Here is a 23,299-nt window from a genome sequence, read left to right on the forward strand (position 1 = left end):
CCCAGCGGCAAGGGAGGGCCTGAGTTCCCGCATCAGACTGCTGAGGAAGAAGCAGAAACCCCTCCTGACATGCAGTAGGACGACTGTAACTGCTACCACCCTGATACAGGATTCAGACTTGGCCTGAAGGTTCCATGTGAATTTGACAGACTTATTTGTTGGGCTACTGGCATACCCCTGCATGTGTGAGACTCTGTGACCTGGCTGGAAGGCCGAGTCACAACAGCAACACCACTGGGCCGGAACAGCTTTTCAGCAGGGAGTGCCAAGGGAGGAGATCGTGATATGCCGCACGCAGCCACCAGAGGTTGTGCTGACTGGTGAGTTGTATGCTTACAGATCATTAGGCTTGTATTACACTTACGAGAAACAGAAGTCCGGGATCAGAGCCAATATTCTCAAAGGCATTCACTAATTTTTGGGCTCTTCATTTTTTGGCTGCTCAACTTGTGGCCCCTAAATGACTTACTTGAGGCCATGTAGTGAGTTAGTGCCAGAGCTGAAGCTAAACTCAGAGCTAAACTCCTAGCTCCTAGTTTCATGCCCTAATCATTAGATGATGCTGTCTCAGCCAATTGTCTCACTGTGTCTTATCATAAGAACTTACCCATTGTGCCTTGATAGTCTTGCAAACATAGCATAAAACATTGCCCACTATCATTTTATTAACTGTTCGCGATGTGTTATCGGAATAGTTAGCTGTAAAATGCACCTCTTTTAAGTGTGGTATGATATACAGGTAGGTAAAGTGTGTCACAGGTGCGTTGTATAATGTTGTTCTATATAAAAATAGCTATAGGTTCTTGATGCAGTATCATTATACCCAAGTATTGGATGCATTGTATACCGGATAGCATACAGGTGTTTGGTGCATATTATTACATGCTAATAGAGCCACAAGTAGGAACATGGGTATTTGATACAAGTGCTTTTTATTCTGTATTATGGAGGCACTGGTCATGACTCCATAGTTAAGACGAGAGTTCAATTTTGCACTTGAAGCAGGATGGGGAGGATGCACTACCATAAATCTTCAAATCATTACAGGTATTGCATGTAGCTTTCCTCTTTGAGGTTTCTTTAGTGTTTGTGTATCAAATTTTTTAATATACATCTCATTTAACCACACTTAATTATAGATTTCTCTCGTGAGTTATAACATTTCTTTGCTGCCATTCGTTGTGAACAACTTCCTTGCTACTATTAATATTCTAAATAGATAGCTGTCTTGGTTGATCCCTAGATCTGTGGGAGGAGGCATCTCCTAGACGAGAATAAACAGGAAGTATTTCAAAGTTTTCTGAAAGCTGTTATACGAGTGTGACCAAAATGTCTAGCTATGTGGTAATCCCCTAAAGGTGGGTATGTGACTTTGTCCCTTGCAACATTCCTTTCGCCAGAGATTGGGAATGGCTGAGTTAATTTTGCTGGTGATTACTAGGTTACTAAAGAAGCATGTGATGACTTCACCCTAGGCTTCTCTTCCTGTTGGGGAGGATGTGGTGAAATTCCTTTTTAGGGGATATTTGCCTAGGAGATGTTTTCTATGGTACTCTGAAATGCTACTTTGCATCCTTCTTTTGTGAGCTGTGACTTATCTGTGTCAGCACTGTCATTCTCCATGCAGCTCTAGATAATTTGGCATGTCATTGGGCCTAAAAATGCTTCTTGGCAAAGGTAAATAAAAAGGATAACAATACCACTGTTAGCTGGGCAGGATTTACTTCTGTGGTTAAGACAGGACAAGAAATATCTGCAGACATATGAAGTTCCTACTATTAAGGATTAAAGATTAAGTTCCTATTATTAATTATTAATACTAATGCATTTGGTGATGGGATTACTCATCATACCAAGTCCAGATCTTCCATTTCTCAGTCAGACTCACATTAAACAAACCACAAAGAGATGCCTATAATTACTGCAGAACACAGATGCCCAGCCCCTGTTTTTGTTCTTGGATGCATTTCAAAGCAGATGAAAATAAAATGAGATGCACGCTATCCAGAACTCAAGGAGTAGCTATGCCTTCACCAGAAATGGCGCAGATGATTTCCAAGCTAGTGCTCCTGAAAGACACAGGGCCAGTAGCTGTCAGCAGATGAAAACAAAACCTACCAGTTTTTAATCAGTACAAAAGGTCATTTCAGAAACGAAGTGCCATCATTGCTGCTCTGCAGACTGTTTGTCTGAGCTGCTGAAAGACAAAATTCCAATGCACAAAGGTGAAAATGTAATGGAGGATCTTTCTGAACTAAAGTGTCCAAATGTTAAATTGCATGGGGCTGGCTTTCCATGGGGCTCTTCTGTTTATTGATAATGATATGTTGGAGTCTTTGGCTAATGAATCCTGTCATTAACATTCTTGCAGGAGAAATCATAGATATAGTGAAATAAATTAAACTTTCAGTTTGTGTATAGTAGATTGACCCACTGGCATTTAGTTCAAGTATTCATTAGTTTTATGCATGTCACACAACTCAGGTGTGTAGTTTTGAAATGGCCTTCTCTCCTTATGCAGATCCAAGTTTTACAAAAATGTGTGCAAAATTGTGTGCCCAAAAATTTGGGAGTACAAATTTAGTTTAGGTTGAGGTCAATTTTAAAAACATGACCTTCAGAAGAGTGTTTAAAATCGTCTTTTATCGACCCTGATTCTACAAAGGTAGTGTGGGGTGCAATCTTGCATTAGCAGGAAGATAGTTTGGTGCCCTAATAAATCATTTCAATCTTTTATTTCTATGACTTTCCCTGGAACAGGTTAGGCTATTGCTGAAGCTTTATAGGAGTTCTTCATTGATAAAAATGTAAGGGGCCATATTCTGTAAGTGGGTGCAAGATCATCTGCTTATGTGGTGTTGCACCCACTTACACAAGGGTTGAATCTGGTTTGATATGTCCTACGTTATAGCTCTGAGTGATGGAGCTCAAGGAATCACCAGTGTAGAGGATGTCATTGGACATTCAAGGGCAAATATGCAAACAAATTACCACTGTAGTGCCCAAAAGTTAGCTCATGAGAGTCTTTAGGCAGCTGACTCGGGTCCTTATTTGAAAGAATGTCAAATTACTCTGGCAAGGGCTTTTCTATTCTAATTCATCTCCTGAAAGCTGTGATAAACTGAAAAGAGTCAGGGTTTACTTGAAGGGTAGTCACAGAAAGTTAAGGAGGCAATGTGTGCTGACTGGCTGCGTCAAGTGCAGTGCAAACTCTCTCTATTAAAAACTTAGGATGCTTTAATTAAACTTGTGAAGAAGCTGGCCCAGGGAGACTGTATAGCAGGGTTTTCAACCTTTTTTCATTTGTGGATCTCTCTTTTTTTTTTTTTTTTTAAAGTCAAATGGAAGGTGCAGACCTCTTTGGAAACATTAGACCTAGTTCATGGACTCCAGGTTTAAAACAACTGCTATATAGGAATGATACATTGTACCATCATTATGGTACAGGGGAAAACCACAAACTTGGAGTTGAGACAAATTTATCCCTGGGTAAATCTACTTCTGCTGCCTTTGAAGTAGTTGTGTCAGGGATAAATCTAGTTGTTGCTGTTTAAGAGTGTAATCCAGCTACTGTTGAAGTCAGTGGGACTCATTCCACTGACTTCAATGGGAATTGAACCAGACCTTATAACATAATCCTTGGTAGATGCTGTTGAGGCTAGAGTAAAGTGGGAAAAGCTAAAAGCCTGAACCTATAGGGAGCCTGCCTCTAGCCAAGGGAGAAAACTACAGTAAGGAAATTTTAGAATTTCCCAATTGGATTGAAGTTTGCTAGTTTCACCTCCCAACCTGAGTGATGCCATGTGGGTCAGGCTGACAGCAGCCAGAGTGCTGATGTGAATGGAGATTTAGCTCTCAAAACTTCTTGATGGAAGAGATTGCACCATCCAGAGGAGCTGAGCTGATCTGATCCTTATCTGAGCTGAATGGCCTGATGTCATAATATCCTGTTTCAGCACTGGAAGGCCAAGAAATACAAGAGGCTCTTGCACTATCTAAGCTGTTAATGCTTATTGTTAACAGGTGTAACCCCTCTGCCAGGTGAAGTCTGCAATGACAAGGGCTATGTTCAATATGTAGGGTTTCCTCTTAATACAACACAGAACCGGCTCAAGCCTCCACCCAGTAATCTGGGAAAATTACACATCACCCTTGGGCGCCTCTAAGAGGCAATACTTCCCCTCTGGCAAGCGCTGAGCCTGGGTCTAGAAAAGAAAACTTAATATAAAGGGGGAAAGGAACCCAGCATTAATTTGGGAAAACACCCCAAGTATGATTCAGAAGCACATGCTCATGAGCAAAACGCCCACCTCAGAGTACGTTGGGCAGTGTCCTTTGCCTCAGGTTCTCACCTTGTGGTGAGGAAGTCCAACAAACAAAAGTTTCTTTAATGTACCTCTCCCTCCACCGTACTCCACTCACCGTTGTTGCCCTTGGTCAGCAAAAACCCAGAGTTCCGAGGTGTGTTTGTGTGAGTTCACCTCCCACTCTGATGTGTGTGGAAGGCATCAAGCAACGCCCCAGCTGCTGCTTTGCCATCGCCCACTGGGTCATCGTCCACTCGCCGCTGCGTCGCTCTACTGCAACCTCTGCAATCTCTTGAGGTCCCACCACTTAACACAGCTGCGATTTCAGCAGTTAGTGGGGGAGCCTTGCTATTAGGGAAAGCTGCTCAGTCTCTTTCACTGGAGACACTGCCCCCAAGCAAGTCTAAGACTCAGCTCTCAGATCTGGTTATCAGTGACTTCAGCTCTGGTGATCCACAACAAAACAAGACACCCCCACCCGACTTGAGTCTAATCAAACAATGGGGGAAGGGTCAAATGGGGTCTAGGACTCTTTGGGCACAGCCTACACCAACAGGTGCAAATACCTGCCCTCTCTCCTCGCCACTGGATTTGGCACCCTTATCCCTGCTAAGTGAGTGCAATTCAACTGAGGGTGACCACCCTCAGTCAGTTCTGCTAGTCGTCCCTCTCTTCCCCCCCCCCCCCCCCCCCCACACACACACACACACACACAACAAGGACAACAGTCTTTCATCACCCTTGCACCCAACACCAAAAGTGATCATTTGGGCAAAACAGCCCCATCCTGCTGTGCACCTAGGCAGAGGAGACATGTCTATGCAAACAAGATTGGTTCCTAGAGTCTTTTCCCCCAGCTCATCATGTCAGGGAAGAGCTCATTTAGACCCTGCTTACATAGGTATTTTGAAAGGAAACTCCCAAATTCATAGCCATTTAACATCTGAAAACACCTCTGAATGACTTCATGATCATAGTCCAGTCTGCGTTCTAGGGCTTTCAGAGTTGGATTTTCATCAATATTACTTAGTTCCCCATAAGTACTGTTGTACATGTTTGATCATTTCCCCCCTTGTAACAGGGTGGTCTACCCCTTTACATGCATAAGGCCTTGGGCCAATTAATCTGCCCTCACTACACCTGTGCAAGATTGACCTAAGGGGAAGGAAGTCCAGCACTGGAGGGCTGGCTGGAGAGGACAACACAAGGCAGGCCAAGTCCCCTGGAATGGAGTCAGGTGCAAGCAGTGAGCAACCCAAGAGAGTCTGAGCGGAGAGATGAAAAGGAGCCTGGGAAGGGCAAAAGCTGAGCCCAGAGGGAGGGCAGAAGAGTCCTTGAATCAGGAGGGAAGACGAGTGATACCCTAGAAGGGATGGACTTAGGCAGAAAATGTCACTGCAGCAACCTGTTAGGCATTGGTGGCTAGGAGGAGTTGTGGAAGACCCAGGGGGAACTGAGGTAGACCTATTGCCCACCCCCCTACATCATGAAGGGGTACTTCAGGGTAGTGCATTCTGCTACACTCATCCATGTGACTGACTTTGTTGGATGAAATTCACAAAGACACCCATCCTCCAATGTTATTCCACAGTTGTGTGTATGCTGCATTTCTGTAATGTTCAGCCCCCTGCCCCTGTTTTCCATGTTCCCAGCAGCAGCAAGTTTGCAAAGCTCCCACTGTCATGCATGGAGACAGCTTTTTACACACTTGGCACCAGCTGTTCTTCCATGTGGGGCATTTCCAAGCTAATAATTACTGAGGAATAATTGTCCTTATGGATCAGAGCCAGAGAGAATAGGAAGGAATCAGGCTATCCAAGCCAGTTTCGTTATCCTGAGAAGTACCCAGTCTGTTGTTACTAAAGAAGCCCTCCAAGGTCAGAGGAGGTGGGTGTGGGGAGGGATAATGCGGGGGCCAGAAGGGGGAGAAGGCAGGATTGAAAAGAACTCGGAAGAGAATTGGGCATGGGGGGGGAAGATGTGAGGGTTTAAGGGATGAACCTTCTCGTGCTAATCCTGCCTTCCTCCTGTTCCCCGGTCTTTGATTCCACTAATCCGGGTCCACTCCTCTGACTCACCAGTCCCCTGAACAGTCTGGCAAGACAAGTCTGAAGAGCCCAGAAGGCTCACTTAGGGGGATGGGGGGAAGGAAGTGTCCCAGGGAATGAAGTAATCCTTCCCTCCTCTCCCTTGCATGGGGCATAAATAGTCTCAAGGGTTTAAAAAAAAAAAAGAAGCCAAAATTCAATTTCCAAACAAAGAGCTCTCAAGATATTGATCTGTACCCTCAGCTGTATGTTAAGAGTTAACTACACAGCAGACTGTAGTCATTAGTGGGAAATCCTGCATTAGCAACCCAGGAAATGTAGAATTAAAGTAAATGGAAGAGATTCAAATGTGGGAAAATGAGACTCAAATGTATGAAACTGCCCCATTAAAGCACCCAACAACCTTCACTCTGTGCCTGTAGTGAGGCTCTGGGGAAAAAAGAAGTGTGATTCCTCCCCTCCCCCCCCGACCCCCTCCCATAAGCAACAGTTTAATCTCAGCAGGGAGCAAGACATTAGAACGTTAAGAGTCATCTCTGGCCTTTGTACATCTCTGCACTCACTGCAGGAAAAATATAATGACACAGGTGATGGGCCACCTTGGACTCAGCTACTGTGCATTTTGCAAAGGGAAGCAGGGAGAAGGTAAAAGGTCCTTCTGTTTCTCTTCTCCTCACCTCCCCAGGTTATAGCAGCCCAGTGCAATTACAAGCCCTGGGCTACTTAAGCATAAGGATAGCATGAAGCTCGCACCTATTGTGCCACTAGTCTCTCCAGATGGGGTGGGGTGAGCAGGGCCCTGGCCCTGTCCTACCACCACACCGTCCACCAGTCCTAGCCAGGTCCTGGAAAGAGTGCATCCTGTCACAGGATGGTGTGGTGGCCAAGTTCCCCCGGGGTATTCAGGAGACATCGTGCCTGCCTGATTCTTCTGGGAGACCCCAGTGCAGGTAGTGCTTTAAAGGCAAAATCGAGCATTTCTAATCCTCCTGCCAACCTCCATTGTACGCTGTTACGAATCCACATACAATTTAAGAACCGCCATGCTTTGTCCTGATGTCACAAAGTAATCTTCATGTCGCATCTCACGCCTTAAAAGCTGAAACTTTTATTGATGAGAGTGGTTGAATCTTAAATACAAGACCATTTACATACATCCTTATGTGCTGAATCAGCGAGGCTTGTGGTGTCAGAGTGTAAAGACTATCACGCACACTTTCTTTCACAATTGCACACGAGACATATCTGCCTTGCAGTTCATGATAATATGCACCACGCCGTGACGGTGGATTATGAAACTTCATCATAGGATCTCAAGTAGGCTGGCTTGGAATGCTTCCTCAGCTTTTCTTGGTTTCGAAATGCACGACTACGTTGAGGGGCGAGACCCATAGGAGGCAGATGAATCTATTCACACAAAAATAAAGTTAACAGTTCTTGTGCAAGCTGATAAACTGAAAACCCACTCAGAGCTCAAGATACTCTGGAGAGAGTAGATGCCTACCCAGCAGGTTACTGACATATATTTCTATTAGAAGAGCCTATTTGCTAGTTGAAGTTACAATTACATTTAACATTCAAGCCCTAAGTATTTGTTGTATACAATAGATGGATATCCAGTCCTTTAAGTTATAGCCTTCTGTAGCATTGTGCTTTATAGTTTGATGCCAAACTATAACGATGCATCATTTGCTGAAATAGTATTGAATAGGATATTCCAGTAAAATGGCTTTATAGGATCCAGATTTGCAGTTTTATTAGAGAAGTTGGGACCAAAGTACAGGATCACAAACCAACAGAGAAGGCTGTACAACAGTATTACCATAAATTTCTGAGTAAAAATAATAAAGGTGGTTAAGTGGTTGTTCTGTTACTACCCATGTAGCAAGCAACAAACTAATCCCAAGCTGTACATATGCAAAATCTACTGCCTTATTGCTGATATGGTTTATGGGGATCATATACACCATATGAAATGCACCATTAGTCACTGAGTCTACAAACAGCAATGGGTGACAGGCTTTTAGTTTTGAAAGTCTTTGTACCGGTAAGTATAAAATTGTTAGTGGGAACTACCCAGCTAAACCCTTGCCCCCATGCTGATTGGAAGAGGTAGGTGTAAATAGCCAGACGTTGTCTCAAAGGATGACAGACTAAAAGATAGCTGTTTAGATGCAAATATTAGTAAAATCATTCAATGAAGCAGCAATATTCTTAAAATGTATACACTCTCTAAAGATCCTCCGAGCTTTTGGCCAGATGTTTGAGCCCTTAGTGAATATAAATTTTAAAGCCTTCCCTGTGTTCAGCTAAAAGAGGTAGATAAAAAGTGATACCATTTGTTACCCCTTTTTTGTAATTAGTGTATTGTGTACTGGACAAGCATAGTGCAAGTCAGTATCCAAAAACCTAGGGCAACATCTTTAAACAAAGATGAAAATAAATTGGATTATGATTTGCTTGACAGGAAAGAGATCTATGAAGGTGAAATGTAAAGTAATGAATAGGAATAGAGGGGAAGTCTTTATGGATGACCCAGGAAGGAAAGGAAGTCAGCGCACCTGAAATAAATTGGACAGTGAAACAAAACACAGGCCCTTGCTACAACTTCTGTGTTTAAATAAGTCACTTTCATTAAGGTCTGTTTTTTCAGAACCATGGGAGGAGAGTGGAAAAGGACACACGGATATCCCTCCTCCCCCACCAACCAGACCTGATCTAATATAACCAGGATTCATGGTGTAGGCTATATTTAAAAAAACAAAAAAACAAAACCTATGATATTTATGTATTTGCTCAAAAGCTGACAGGCCAATTATTTCTAATCTCTCATATGGAAAGATTTTTTTAACCACTAGATTTGTTAGCGAGGCAAGGTGGGTGAGATAATATCTTTTATTGGGCCAACTTCTATTGGTGAGAAAGACAAGCTTTCAAGCCACACACAGTTCTTCCACCGGTCTGGGAAAGGTACTCTGAGGGTCACAGCTAAATGCAACAAGGAAGAGATGGTTTAGCACATATTCTGGGACCATTCAAAATAGAGTGGCTCGTTAACATCTCTGCAGTCATAGGACAAAAAGAAGGGGCTAGTGGGTTACAGATTGTAATAAGCTATAAATCCAGTGTCTCTAGTCATCCATGGTTTTTAGTGTCTAGCAGAGTTATGAATTTAAGCTCTCAGGCTCGTCTTTTCCTTGTATTTAGCTGTGATACTCAGAGTACCTTACCCAGATGTGTAGAAGATCTCTGTGTGGTTAGATAGCTTGTCTGGTTTGCCAATAAAAGATATTACCTCACCCACCTTGCCTCTCTAATATCCTGGGACTGACATGGCTACGACTACGCCACATACAATAGATTTGTTGTCATTACCAGCTTTATGAACACTCAGCTGGAAGTCAAAATTTCCTCAATTAAATACCCACAGCTCTTTTAGCTTATGCTACTATGTTTTGCCTTTTTTCTACTTTTTCCCAGAAATAATTAACTTTTTTACAATGAAAGAAAGGACAGATGGAGAAAGCTTCAAATCACATTTGACTAATTTGGCCCTTATTCAGCTAAGCACATGCTTAACTAGTAACAGCATTGCCAACTCATGTGATATTTAGTGTTTTTCCTTAAAGCCCCAGCTCTTGGAGTCATGTGGTTATATAAAGCGCTCACCCACTATTTACAAAATAACTTTCTAGCTCTTGTGTTTGTGAAGAAGAGCTTGAAAACATGACCCAAGTGTACTCTAAAAGGCTCAAAAAACAGAAGAAAGATGCAAAATGTATTTTAAAAATCTCATTATTTTAAGCTCCTCAGGACTTCTTGGCTGATCAGAGCCATTTCCGGGGGAGGAGGGGGACGGCAGTGAGTGAGGGTTCATGATGGTTCAATGCTTGGGGCTGGCAATATCAGAATAGTCCCATTGAAATAAATGAGATTACTCATGAGTTTAAAGTTAAGCATGTGCTTAACTACCTTGCTGAATAAGGGACTAAATACACACTGTTGTAGACATTCACACTCACAGGTCTTGGGTAGGGGATGTGATAGTGAAGTCCAATTTCTACTCTTGCCTTGCATTCTTCTATACACTGTTTAATCAGCTCTGGATCTGTTAGCTAATCAAATAAATGTAAAAAAGGGAAAGTGTAGAAGTTAGCACTTGTGAATTCAAGCATAAATGATGCACATCTACATGATTTACTTTTTTTTTGTTTACTTTTATTTTTAAAAGTAGCACAGTGATTTCCCAGTTCATAGAAATATAGCTAGAATGATTCTCCAGTTCATTGCCATGTCTTAGCATTCCCAGAGATCATGGAAACGTGCGTTGACTTATCTTCATGTCCAGAGCAGTCATTAACGATAAAATTCCCCTCATATTCATTCATGAGTTCTGGACTCAGACTGTTGGGAGCTAGTCGTATACAGGAAGAGCAGGATATCAGATCTTAGATTTACTGAGAGGAGAATTTTACTGTAATATGGTAATTAAGTATCATTTGTAAAAAGAAGCAGCACATGTAAATTAATGCATTCATGGACAGAATACTAGTGGTCAAAAGTAAATTGAACCATTTACTTATATCCATATAGGAGCTGAAGAAAAATATAAAACATTTAGGGCCATGGCCTGCCATCACTCCATGCATAGAACTCCCTCTCAATAAAGGTGGTGGTGTGTAAAAAAATTCAATGGTAAAAAATAATCCTAAACAATAACTAGAAAGTGAATGCAAGCGAAATCAATTCCCATATAAAAATGGGATACTAGAATGGTGAACGCAAAAAAGGATCATTGCTAACCATTGAAGACAGCATGTTTGTGCTCTCTCTCTGCAAGAGAGAGGTTTTTAATTCCAAACATTGCCTAAAAACTTTGTGCACACTTTCTACCAAAAACATGCCCTATTCTAAAGAAAGTGCCAATAATTACTCTATTAAGGGCAAAATCAGCAGGTGAAGGAGGTACTGAATTTTACCTGCCATCACAGCAGTGCTGATGCTTTTGTCTAGCTTTCTGAAAAATCCAAAGCTGCTTCAGACAATAATTTCACAGGCAGTATACTTGCAGATGACTTTTTTCCTCCTTGGCAATTTCTTGTAAAGTCTCCAGTCCTTTCTAATTGCCTAACGCAACTATTGAAGAACTAGAAGGATTCAAGGTTTCTTCTTTGGGGAGGTTTACATTTGCTGTTCTGAGGAGCCAGATAAGGAGTTGAAAATCTTGTTGAATTTCATCATGCAAAGACAAGTGCAACATACTACATTTAGGAAGGGAAAATCAAAAGCACAGCTACAAAATGAAGACTACTGGCTATGCAGCAAAAGAGGATCTGGGGGTTCAAGTGGAACACATTGTATATAAGCCAACAGTGTGGTGCAGTTGCAAAGAAGGCTCATATCATTCTAGTTTGCATTAACTGGAGTGCCATATGTAAGATACAGAAGGCAACTGTTCCACTTGGCACAGGGATGGCCTCTGATGGAGTACTGTGAGTTTCGGTGCCACACTTTAAGAAAGATGTGGATAAACTGGAGAGTCCACAGGAGAGCTACAAAAAGGTTAAAATGTAGAAAACTTGACCTTCAAGGACAGGTTAAAAAAACCTGAGTGTGTTTAGTTTTGGTAGCAGATCGGGGAGGGAGGGACCTGATAACTATCTTCAAATATGTTAGGAGCTGTTATAAACAGGACAGTGAACTGTACTGCATGTCCACTGAAGGACAAAAAGTAATTGGCTTAATCTGCAGCGGAGGAGGGGGTGTGTGTGTGTTAGTTTAGAAACTTTAGAGATTAGGAAACACTTTCTGACTATATGAATAGTTAAGTATTGGAATAGATTATCCTGGGAGGTCATGGAATTGCCGTTAGTGGAGGCTTTTAAGAACAGGTTAGACAAACACCTGTTGGGGATGATCTAGGTGTACATCTAAACCTGCAGGGGGCTAGACTAAATGACCTCTCCAGGACCTTGTTACAGATATTGCAACTGGATGCAATATCTATGGGACCATATTGTATTAAGTTGGTGGTGGGGACAGGGGGGAGGGTTGCCACAGCTCTTCCACGAAATAAAAATGGAGGTGGAGGGGATTAAGGTGAATCACTCAGGCTCTAAACACCTCCAGGGAGGTACCACCCTTGGGGAGGTTGCAGATACTGGTTTGGAGACCAACAGACAAAGAGAGGCCTTCTGAAAAAAAAGGCTGAGTATAAACTGACATGGGACCTTCTTTTGATTCAGTACATGGACAGGACCCTCTATCCAACTGGGGTTCCCACCCTTACAGAAGGGATGGAAGGACTTTGACTTAGCAGGACCCCATAAGACTGATGGTGACTTTTGGTAAGCTTTTTAGCTTGTGTTTAGGATCTTGGTTTGTATATGTTCTCTCTACCTGAGAGAAGTGACTGCTAGGATCCTGAAACCTTAAGTTGGTGTCCTTGAGGAGGACCAGGGCAGAAGTCAAAGCTTCAGTTAACTCTGAAACTGTGACAGTCCTTCCAGCTCTGCATTTCTATAAATTTCCGAACTGGAGACAATTTTGAGAACTCAACTCTCTAGTTAACACTCTTCCAACGATTGAAACAAAACAAGGCGCAAAGAATGAATCACAGAATAACTCTGAAAGCCAGAAAGAGATGCACTTACATCTTTGTTTTTTTGGAATAACGTCTTAGCTTCATTTATAATGTACTGTTTCTCTTTAATAGTATCTTCCATCTGTCCTGATGCAGATTGCCACTTTATGGCTATTCTGAATATCTTGCGGTAAAGGCCAAGAACTTCTTGTCGTGTAACTGATGTCATCTTAAGAAAAAGAAAACGTATGCGTAAACATTTGGGTTTATAAAAGGCCACCAAACACATGTACATTTTTCACACAGTCTTTAATTAGTTTTACAAATATTTCCTCTCTCAGAGATCTTCTGAGTAATGTGAAAGGAAGTGGAATAGCTGTAAACAATGGTTACCTGCCAACCCTCAGGAACATTCACCCTTCATATAAGAAAGGAAAAAAGCCTACTCTATAAGGTCCCAATCCAGCAAAGCATTTAAACATGTGCTTAAGCTTATCCCTATTCAGCAAAGAGCTTAAGCACATGCCTAACTCCCATTGATATCAACAGGATTTATACATGTGCTTAAAGTTAAGCACTTGCTTAAGTGCTTTGCTAAATCAGAGTCTTGGATCCAGGACACCAGGGTTCTGTTCTTGGGTCTTACCTTGAACAAGTCACTTAAACTCTCAGCAAAGTTCCTCTCTGTAAAATGGGCATAATAATGCTTACCCACCTTTGCAAAGCATCTTGAGACTACAACTGAAAAAGTATTGAGATTGTGGAAGGCAATATATTTCTCTGATGTTCATAACACCATTTGTGATGTATTACAGTGTGTAGCAATATTAAATGAAAGATAAGAGGTAGCATGGTATAAACCCTGGACTAGAAGCTACAAATTTCTGAGTTCTAATCCTGGCTGTGCCACTGACTCCCTCTGTGGACTCAGACAAGTCAATTATGACCTTACTGACACAGGGCTAAGCAGCCATGCTGCCCACTGAAGAGAACAGGATGTGCAGCTGCTTAGGACTGTTAAAAATCAGCAAGACTAGGAATTCAGCCCTGAAGTCAATGGGAATTTTGCCATCGACTTGAACAGGGCCAACATTTCACCCAACCCATTAACTTCCCTGACCCAAATCCACTGCTGATCAGAAATATGACTTCAGCTTTAGGAATTCCAAAGCTCTGAGTTGCAAAACGGTCACACTTTTACTGTCCAGAAATGTAAAATGCTGCAACATGAGAAAATGAGTATGTGAGAGCAAAGGATTATTATGAATATATGGAAAAACCATTACCGGTGGGGAGACATTATCTGGGATACATTTGACGAGTTTCTGTGACTGACCTTATCCTTACTCACCAGCGTGTAGTTCTCTGGTGTAGTTCACCATGTGTGATAATGACTGGTATTTTGGAGAGCATGAGGATATTATGAATTACTTTCACTTGGCCCATGAAATCTGAAGTGGTTGAGCTCTCCAGATGAATATTAGACACACAGACAACTAGTCTTTATCAACTATTTTCTAGTACAGCCAAATTGTGCCCTCAAACACACTCATTGAGCTGTGTCTCACTGAAATCAGAGGGAGTTGCACACATTAATCTGAAGGTAGAATTTCACCCTCAGTTATTGTTGCCCAGTGCTTTGAGTCTTTATGCCTACAATTTCTGTGAACTAAAGACTAATTTTTTTGTTTCATGGCCTGTCAGGAGTCTCAGAAATACAGACATAATACTGTCTTTCTCAAGTTCTTGCTCTTACTAGAGACTACTGCTACTACTACTCTTATTTTTTGAAGGAACTAGTCATTCTCTCTTTAGCTAGTGAGAAAAATGATTCTTTGTGCACAACTAGAAGTTTTTAAAATAAAGTTTCACCATATGTGCTTATGCTGATTCTAGAAAACATCTGCAAGAACACAGACAATGTAAGCCCTGATTCTGCAAATACTTGCATACATGCTTAGCTGTATGTACATAAATAATTCCATTTAAGTCAATGGAATCACTGATGTGTCTGCAGAATTAAAGCCTTATACTGTGGTTTGTATTAGTTTACACAGAACATGAAAAGACCAGTGACCAGTAGTGCATTAAGACAATCCAGAGCCATAGGCTCATCCCACATGAGGCCCTGGGGCCACAGCACAGGGGCCCCCATCTTTGCTTGTGGTGTTAACAGCAGGGGCCACCCATGCAAAAGCTATTGACAGGCTGTGGTGGCCTATCACTGTATTGGATAACCTTTGACAATCTAATCTGAGTGTATATTTTAACCATGAGGGCTAGAAACATACTTTTTTTTTTTTTTTGGGGGGGGGGGGGGAGGAGGGGGAGGGAGGGAAGGAAATTCATCATGTGACTTCAGGAGCTGGGACCCTAGGCATGTGCCTTTAGTACATAAGCTATAATCTGGCCCTGCTATCTTTAATTTTTTTTTTTGGTGCACATTCTAGTTTTGGTTTTAGTATACTCCCAAGTTTGGGAAATCTCTTGGCTATTTGCAAACTAATTTCTCTTCCCACTGATTCTAACTTTTTCATGTAACAAACGCTGAACTTTTTCTCCTTTGTTTCCTGTGGCGCTGGAGTTAATACTGTTCTGCTTATTTCCTTGTTTATGCATTATCAGAGGAGAAGTAGGCTGTAGTGTTAACATATGCAATGAAGCAGGGAGAGGAAGGTAGTAATACGGGGGTTGTATAAAAGTCACTGGCCAGATTTCCAGAAATGGTCATCAGCCAGCAGCTCCCACTGTTGATCTTAAGGAACAGTTTCTAACAACAGTAATGGCCAGATTGTACCCAGCTCCTGCAGAGAGACACAAGAGGAAGATGATGCAAGGAAGCCCCTCCCACTTTCCTGAGCAGTGTTTTTTGACTATGGCTGGATTCCGAACTATGGCTGGTTTCTGATTTGGGTAACACCGATGTAAATCTGAAGTAACTCTGATGTCAATAGAGTTAATCTGAATTTACACCAGTGTAAATCAGATTAGAATCTGGCCTCACGTGTAAAAGGGTCCAATACCTATGGAAGTCTCTCAATGATGGGTGTAATTTGGTCAAAAACTAAAAACGAGTGGTCAACTAACGTAACTTGCACTCACCTAGGACTCAGTGGCTGTGCAAAGTGGACAGAGGGAATTACCAGGAAAACAACTAACAGGAGAGTGTAAGACAATTGTTTGCAGTGTTATAGCTGTATTGCTCCCCGGACATTAGAGAGACAAGGTGGGTCAGGTAATATCTTTTATTGGACCAAATTCTGTTGGTAAGAGAGAAGCTTTTCAGCTACACACAGTGGTCCAATAAAAGATAATGTAATATAGGGTGACCATATTTTCTCAGAGGGAAAAACGGATGCCACATGGGGCTGGCCCAAGCCCTCCCCCATGAGGCTCAAGCTGCTCGTCCCTGCCATGCAGGGTTGGCATCGCCATTCACCCCCCTGCACATTTCTCTGTGCCCTGCAAGTGGTCGCACCCCACTTTTTTTGCAAAACCGGACATGTGTCCTGTTTTTGCTTTTGCAAACTGATGGACAAATGCCAGGTTTTGCCAAAACAGTTGGGACAGGGCTTAAAAAAGGGACTATCCTGGCCAAAACAGGACATATATGGTCACCCTACTACCTTACACTGACAAGGTGGGTGAAGTAAGGGGACTCTAACATTTACTGTTAGTTGCTACCTAACAGCTAATTGTCTCTTTGGTGTGTAAGTCAGAAGTGTTTTGGACACCCACTGTACGCCATGTGGGAGAATGTTACACCACTGTACCACTAATACACCTTTTTCTAATGGTTATAATCACTGTTTAACTTACACAACCATTTATTTCTTTGCAGAATTTTACCCATAAAGGTTAACTACAGGTATGTGATTTCAAAGTTTATGGCCCCTTGTTTTGGCTGAACTCTATAATAGCAATACTAATCTCAGCTGGTGTGTTTTATATAATACATGTAAAAAACTCCATCCTTGTATTGCCCCTATTGAATAGAGCCTGAACCACACTAGGGATTGGCGAAGGGATGCAGTGATGAGTGAGGCCTTTCACATGCAAATAGCCAAATTACAGCTGCCTCCTGAGTAAACATGCTTGGAGGGAGATGTGCTCTGCATCTTCCTACTCTCCACAATGCACCCCTGTTAAGATAACCATAATTTAGCTGTAAAAGTGTTTACTTCTGTCCTTCCTTATCAAGTCAAAGGTCATCTACTGACCTTAAGCATCAAATATATTAGTATAGGCCTAGGATTTTAAGAAAGGAAGGATGTTTAGTATTTCAATAAAGGAAAATAGACACTTTAACAATGGATTTCTTCTTCTACATCCTCTTTAACCTGGATGCACACTTGATTTGTGCAGATACTATATGTGCTTGGGGGGGGGAGTATAACTCTATAGAAAACAGTTTAAAACAGCAGCTTTGATATAGTCAGATATAATGTTTATATTTAAGAGCACCATAACTTATCTTTCATGTTATCAGCTAGTTGACAATTTGCTACTGGCAAGGAATTCTGAATGATGATAAATTATTTGACAGTCTATTGGATCAAAACTGATCAGATGTCTATTATGGAAATACATAATTTATTTCAACAACCTATACAACATTATTTCTCTCCAGGGTGAATGTGATGTGTACCATTATATTTTTAATACAACTATTCATTTATAAAATGCAAGAACTGTGTACCAAGCTTTTTATTTTAGAGCTCAATGAGAATACTTAGCTAAGTGGTGTCCCACAATTTCTTTCCAGCTGATAGATGTGACATATAATCATGCACTCCATTTCACAGCTATCCATGGTAACTAAGTCACTAAGAAATTCACCCCTGGTGTAAGTATATTGAAGTAAAGCCACTGGATTTACACAAGGGGTGAATTGGGCTCATTATTTCCATAAGGGACAACAGCTGTAACAGTTATCTCCTGTGAGATGAGGAAAGATCAAGGATTCTTGGGGTGGCTGAGAAGACGACGTTCTGCAAAGATGTTCAAATCTCAGAATCCAGCATTCATTTCCTATCTTTCCTCTCTCAAAAATCAAACTGATTTAGGTTCTCCCATCCAAACACTGTAGAATAGCTACACTGTAAGTGGCTGCATCAGCTGGATAAAAAACACTGCATTCAGCTGGCAACTCAGAGGCTTTTCACTTTTGATTTGGCGAGGTCTCACTCCTTGAGTTGTGCATCAAGTTTTTTGCTTTCAACCAACTTATAGCAAAATTCAAAGCCACCACATTCGCCTATTGCTGGATGAAAACCAAACAAAAAGAGATCTAAATTCACCTCTAGGGTAACCCCATTGACTTTATCAATGGTATAACCCTGTTGACTTTAGTCAGTGGGATTACTGTAGAGATTAATTTGACCAAACATTGCTCATTGTTTCCATCTACAATCATAAATTTGTGCACTTTTTTGGTGAAAGTGGCCTAAGTAACTAGTTTGTAATGAAACCTGGAACAAGGGGAGTTTTGCCCAGTTTTGAATTCTGTTATAGAAGTTTCAGCTTCGAAACAGATGTGACCCCAAATGTTACTCAACATTTGACACACACAGACTCTCTGCACTTGGAACTCCCATTGACTTTAGTGGGAATTCTGAAGGGGGAAGTGAAGGGAGGGCCACATGCAGTATTGAGCCCTTTGAGATCAAACTCTGGTTGTTTTAAACTTTCACTTAAGTATTGAATGATCCCTTGACCAGAAAGCAAAAGGAAACTGAAAGCAAAAAGAATGCAACTCAAACAGTAAATCAATGGCCTAGACTTTATCACTGGATTTCCATATAAATTCACCCAAATGGAAAGAACCAAGAATTGATTCTTCACAACATGTATCAGTAGCCACACTATGATCTAGCACTCATACAGCACTGCATGTGAATAAATGGAAATGATCTAGTCCAGGACTAGTCCTATAGTCACAGTTTTGACTTTGCCAGTCCAGGATTGTTAATGCTTTGTCCTGTCTAAGTAGCACATGTAGTTTTGTGTCCTACCCTATATTTTCTAACTGAAACACTGAAGAGTAAAAATCATTATTCAGGTTATTGTAGGGAAAGGAATTTTATTGCTTCAAATATTTCTTAAACGTCGCCTGACCCTGAAAGCATACAGTGGTCATAAGCAGTCAAGGGTACTATGGCTTTAACTTTGTAACCAGTACAAAAATGGCATGGGCTTGTTTGCTTGGCTTTTGACTTTTTTCCACCTCCTACTTTTGTTCTTTATAGTCATTATAATCAGAAAAGGGAGTTTTAATGCTGTGTGGCAAATTTAGCCGAGGGAGTAAGATCCCAAGTAACGTTACATAGCCCTTCTTATATAATAGAAGCGTATAAAATATGAGACTATGAACATAAACTATAGAATTATGCACCTTATTCACTTCTTGGCTCTACCCTGCAGGCAACTGAATGCACGAAGAGAAATAAATATATTTCCCAACCCTGGGACCCTTTTCAAACACAAGAACATGTATAAATATCAATGTAGTAGAACACTGATTCTGACTTTTTCATTCTGTGGATCATTTTAGTGATCTTCTTTCATGTACTACCTCCTCTCCCACTGCATCCTCCTTGCTTGGTTCTCAAACTGGCCACAGTGAGAGAACCACAGCACTAGAGAATGTTTTAAAAGATTAAATGTGTGTGTTCAGTTGTTTCAGTTCAGTTTCAAGAAAAAAAATCGTCACTTCCATTTATACTGGACTGTCCAGAGCTGGCCTGGCCCAAGGACTAGTACTTGGGACCCTCAGTGGATGTAGGACTTCAAGCGGGTGCAGTTTATCCTCTGGTGGAGGTTGCAAGAGCCTGTTTGCAGGTGATCTGTTTTCTGCTCTCATGCCTCATGGGCCTCAGCCTGGAGAAAACAGGAATAGGAGGCCCTGGGCAGGGGCCCTCCATCGGCCCACAAGCAAGCGCCGTGGTCCCTGGGGCCAAACCACGAGCCTGTGGGCTGGGGACGAGATGACAAATCCCCATGTTGATGTCTGCAGGAAGGGAAGCATCATGAAGGTGTCCAGACCCTTATCCTGGCTGCACGGGGAGCGGTGGGCAGGCCCCACGGGTCCTCTCTGCAGTGGTCAGGAAGTAATGTGAGCTTTATCATTGAACTGCTGCACGGGGGGCACGGCGCCACTCGCAGCTGGCCCGGCCCCAGCTCTGCCAAGAGGACAGATTGGCAGCCAGGCCAAAGCCGCTGCCCAGCTTGCCTGGGAGAGGCTGCTAGGGGCGAGGGAGCGTGGGGCCTTCACAAGACCCTGCAGGACCCAAGTGGGTCCCACGGTGACACTAGCAACGGGGCAGCGCCCCCCAACCCCGTCCTCCTGTCCTGCGCCATCCCCTCCCCCAACGGCTGCAGGGAGGGAGTCGGGAGCCGTTAGAGGGAGGGACCCCTTAGCGCCCCCTGGCGGAGAGGGCAGCACCAGGACTGGGTACTCCCCGGGCACTTTCAGGTTAGACTGTACCAATATGAGAGGCTGGGGGGAACAGTTGGCACCATCAGTCCCCAAGATCTCAATGCAGGTTCTCGCTACATTCCAGCATCGACCTCTTTCCCTTCTATCTTCCCTTCATTCTTTATCTTCAGGACCAAGCGCGCAATAGCCCTCCTGCCAATTCCCCCCCCGTCCTTCCTCGCGCAGTAGTTCACTCCAGTTTAGTCCAGTCCCCACTCACCGCGGCATGGGAGGCGGCGGTGGGTTTCTTGCCTTTTCTTTCCCTCACTGTACGTGCAGCGTCGGGACGCTCTGCTGCGTGATGCCGCCACGCGCAGCCAGCTGACGCTTCAGCCCCGGAAGTGATGCAGGGGAGGGAGGGGGTTGAGGCGAGTCTGTCTGGGAGCTGTGGAGGGTGAGTGAATTGGACCCTGTCTCTTCCCGTCCGTTTCAGGGAGGCTTTGCCTGTGCTGTGGGGGGCCGGGAGGGCTAGGGGGGCTGTGTGGATCGGGGCAAGGGGGTAGTAGAGGCAGGGGCTGGGAAGAAGCATCATCCACCGGAATCATCCCTAAGTGCCCCCGCTCAGAAACCAGGCTCCTCAGCCCCCACCCCCCGCTTCGCCCCCCGCGTGGGGGAGGGTCTTTGCCCATTGCTCTGCCCCGAAGGCGGGGAGGCTGTGGGGTCTCTGCTCCCCGAGTGGGAGAGCGGGGGGAAGTTGTGGGGTCTGGTAGCCCCTCACAACCCTGTGAGAGGATCTGCATCTCTTAAGCGGTGGCCGGGGGGGCTGTGTCCATCCCTTTGCTCTCTGCGTGGGGGTGCTTTGTAGGGTCCTGTGCCTTGAAGCGCCTGCAACAATAACTAATGCTAGCGCTCTCGTAACAAATAGTTCCTCTGCCTGTCTCCTCATGCCTTCCTTCCCCTCCTCCCGCCCCGTACCCCTTTAGAGGTATAGGGTACAGCGGTTTCAGGATTAGACCTTAAACAGAAACAGACTGTTCCTTGGGAACTACTGGAGTTATCGGGGCCAGCAGAGAAAGAGGAGACCCCACGGTATTAATAATGAATGTTAAGTAAAGGATGGGAGAAGTTAGTTTTGTTGCATGCCTAGGAAATGTGGTGCTGTAATGTAACATTCCAGTCCAGTGTGCTTTTTCCACCTCTTATTTATATGATCTTCCTACTTGAAGACCATTTAAACAACTTAACAGAAGTGTAGTTCCTTGGCCCCAATGGGATTAGTGATTAACTCATAGTATCTGTTGAAGTAAGTGATGATCATATTTTGATTGCAGTGCTATGTACAAGGATGCTAAAATGACTTTCTATAAATTATCAACATCATTACTGAAATACAACCACCTTTAGGGTGAAGTGTGGCAGCTAGCTGGCTTATAAATACATTCCACAAAGGTATTCTTTTAAAAATATTTAGCAATAATCTAATGCTAAATGATGTGTATATATACATCTTCATGGTATGCTTCAGAAAGTATGTGTGGGTAAAGTTATTCTTGTTTCCAAAATTGTTTCCATTATTTGAAAACACTGCTCTCTCTCAGCCTGGTTTTTATCATTCTGTCTACATCATGTGTGTAGTTATACTGACCATGGACACTGCAATGTGCCCCAATCACTCCTATTGTTAGATTACTTAAACACTATTATAAGTAATATTAATAACAATTTGAGAGTAACTTGTGTAAACAGTGCTTAAGCAAACATTAATTGGAAAGACTTTCTTTCCTACTACTACTACTGAAAGGAATACTTGGATTTCTTTATGTAGAATAGCTAAAACAAGTGATGCTATCTTTTATAAAATGTTTGAATATCTTTGATTTCTGTAGCGAGATACATGTTTTTCAGAACATTCTTTTGAATTAATTATTCCACTTTTAGGCTGTGTTATGGGTTGTAACAAAATGTTTCTTACCTCACAATTGCCAGTGAGTACCATGTTCCAATACTTTATATTTGGCTCTTAAGGAAGAACTTCAGGTTAAGCCAGTACTATATTTTCTGAAGGTTCCTATTACTTTTGTGACCAACCTTTTAACTTTGAGAGTATTCCAGTGGAAACTAATTATTCTGCCTCTAAATGTGGGGAAGCAGTTGACCAGAATGGTCAGAAGATATTTTTCTAAATACAAATTTATAGTATCGCGCTTGGAATCACCATGTTAAACATTTAATACATGGCTAGTAGTTGTTAATAGTTGACTTAGGCTAACAGTGGAAAGAAATAATGTTGAACGTTTGTGCTTCCTGAGTGTGCCTGAACTCTAATAAAGGCTTTGCTGGCTGTCTGATTATTCATTTTCCAGGTACTTACCAGGAGTGGAAGGATAGTCTCTTGGCTAAAGCCTGAGACTGGGAGTATGATATCTGTTCTTGGCTCTGTTTTCTAATTTGGAGGGGGGGGGGAGGGGGAAGAAAAAGAAAAACTTACCTCACAAGTGTAGTGTAAGGCTTAATTAATGGTCTGTGAAGAGCTTTTTATAGCTCCTCAGATGAAAGGCAACATGCAGTATACAACTAAGTATCATTATTACCACAGGTGGACAGGAACTGCAGAGGTGCTACAGCTCTTGATTTGTGTTGACAAACTAGATCTAATTCCAGTGCAACTGGTGTTTAGAAACTTGTTGGAAAGTTCAGGTTGTACTGTAATTTTTTTTAATTCTAATTATTTCATAATAGCTAATGTTGATCTAGAGCTCACCATTCATAAATTTGTTTAAAGATTGCTGAGATACTATGGGTGTACTTATAGCAGTAATACTCTTTGACAGCTCAACTTGATGTGCATGTGAGTCCTTTAATATTGAGACTGAGAACCTACAATATGATCTCTAATTTGCCATTAGATCCAGAAATGGGGTTTGGTGGGCTTTAGAAAGCAGTT

The 23,299-nt window shown here is 42.5% G+C and overlaps 2 protein-coding genes across 11 annotated transcripts in view; one reads left to right on the forward strand and one right to left on the reverse strand.

Annotated features, from left to right (window-relative positions):
• The window catches only part of DCUN1D3 (defective in cullin neddylation 1 domain containing 3), a 44,477-nt gene that overhangs the window by 444 nt on the left and 20,734 nt on the right, over positions 1-23,299 (forward strand). For 2 of the 8 annotated variants that reach the window (XM_067550991.1, XM_067550989.1), the window contains exon 2: positions 110-320. The exons of 1 other annotated variant lie outside the window; for it this stretch is intronic. The gene's annotated coding sequence lies outside the window, so the exon portion shown is untranslated. Of the gene's footprint in view, positions 1-109; positions 321-20,770; positions 20,810-21,643; positions 21,659-21,686; positions 21,805-23,299 lie in introns of those variants that run through there. 5 more of the 8 variants (XM_067550992.1, XM_067550986.1, XM_067550987.1 and 2 more) reach the window with 4 other exon arrangements.
• LYRM1 (LYR motif containing 1) lies at positions 7,441-20,736 on the reverse strand. 3 transcript variants are annotated; one of them, XM_067550995.1, is made up of 4 exons: positions 20,636-20,736; positions 13,009-13,167; positions 10,378-10,470; positions 7,441-7,762 (listed from the first exon to the last, which is right to left on the reverse strand). In XM_067550995.1, the coding sequence occupies exons 2-4, from the start codon at positions 13,165-13,167 to the stop codon at positions 7,646-7,648; spliced, it is 369 nt and encodes a 122-aa protein (XP_067407096.1). In that variant the 5' UTR covers positions 20,636-20,736; the 3' UTR covers positions 7,441-7,645. The 3 variants fall into 3 exon arrangements, with proteins under 3 accessions (XP_067407096.1, XP_067407098.1, XP_067407097.1); XM_067550997.1 differs by having other exon boundaries at positions 13,009-13,165; positions 20,539-20,673; XM_067550996.1 differs by lacking the exon at positions 20,636-20,736 and adding an exon at positions 20,425-20,434.

This window comes from Emydura macquarii, unplaced genomic scaffold, assembly GCF_026122565.2.
Source record: "Emydura macquarii macquarii isolate MOO-44397 ecotype Brisbane River unplaced genomic scaffold, CSIRO-AGI_Emac_v2 contig_1348, whole genome shotgun sequence".
In the NCBI taxonomy this organism is placed as follows: domain Eukaryota; kingdom Metazoa; phylum Chordata; order Testudines; family Chelidae; genus Emydura; species Emydura macquarii.

Bases quoted from the DNA above. Each gene is read 5' to 3' on its own strand.
- LYRM1 (XM_067550995.1), bottom strand. From the start codon at position 13,167: ATGACATCAGTTACACGACAAGAAGTTCTTGGCCTTTACCGCAAGATA. The intron at 10,471-13,008 runs GTAAGTGCATCT...TTATTTGATTAG, and splicing joins TATTCCAAAAAAACAAAGAT to CTAACAGATCCAGAGCTGAT. The intron at 7,763-10,377 runs GTGAGTGTGAAT...TTGTGTGAATAG, and splicing joins ACATCCCCTACCCAAGACCT to ATTCATCTGCCTCCTATGGG.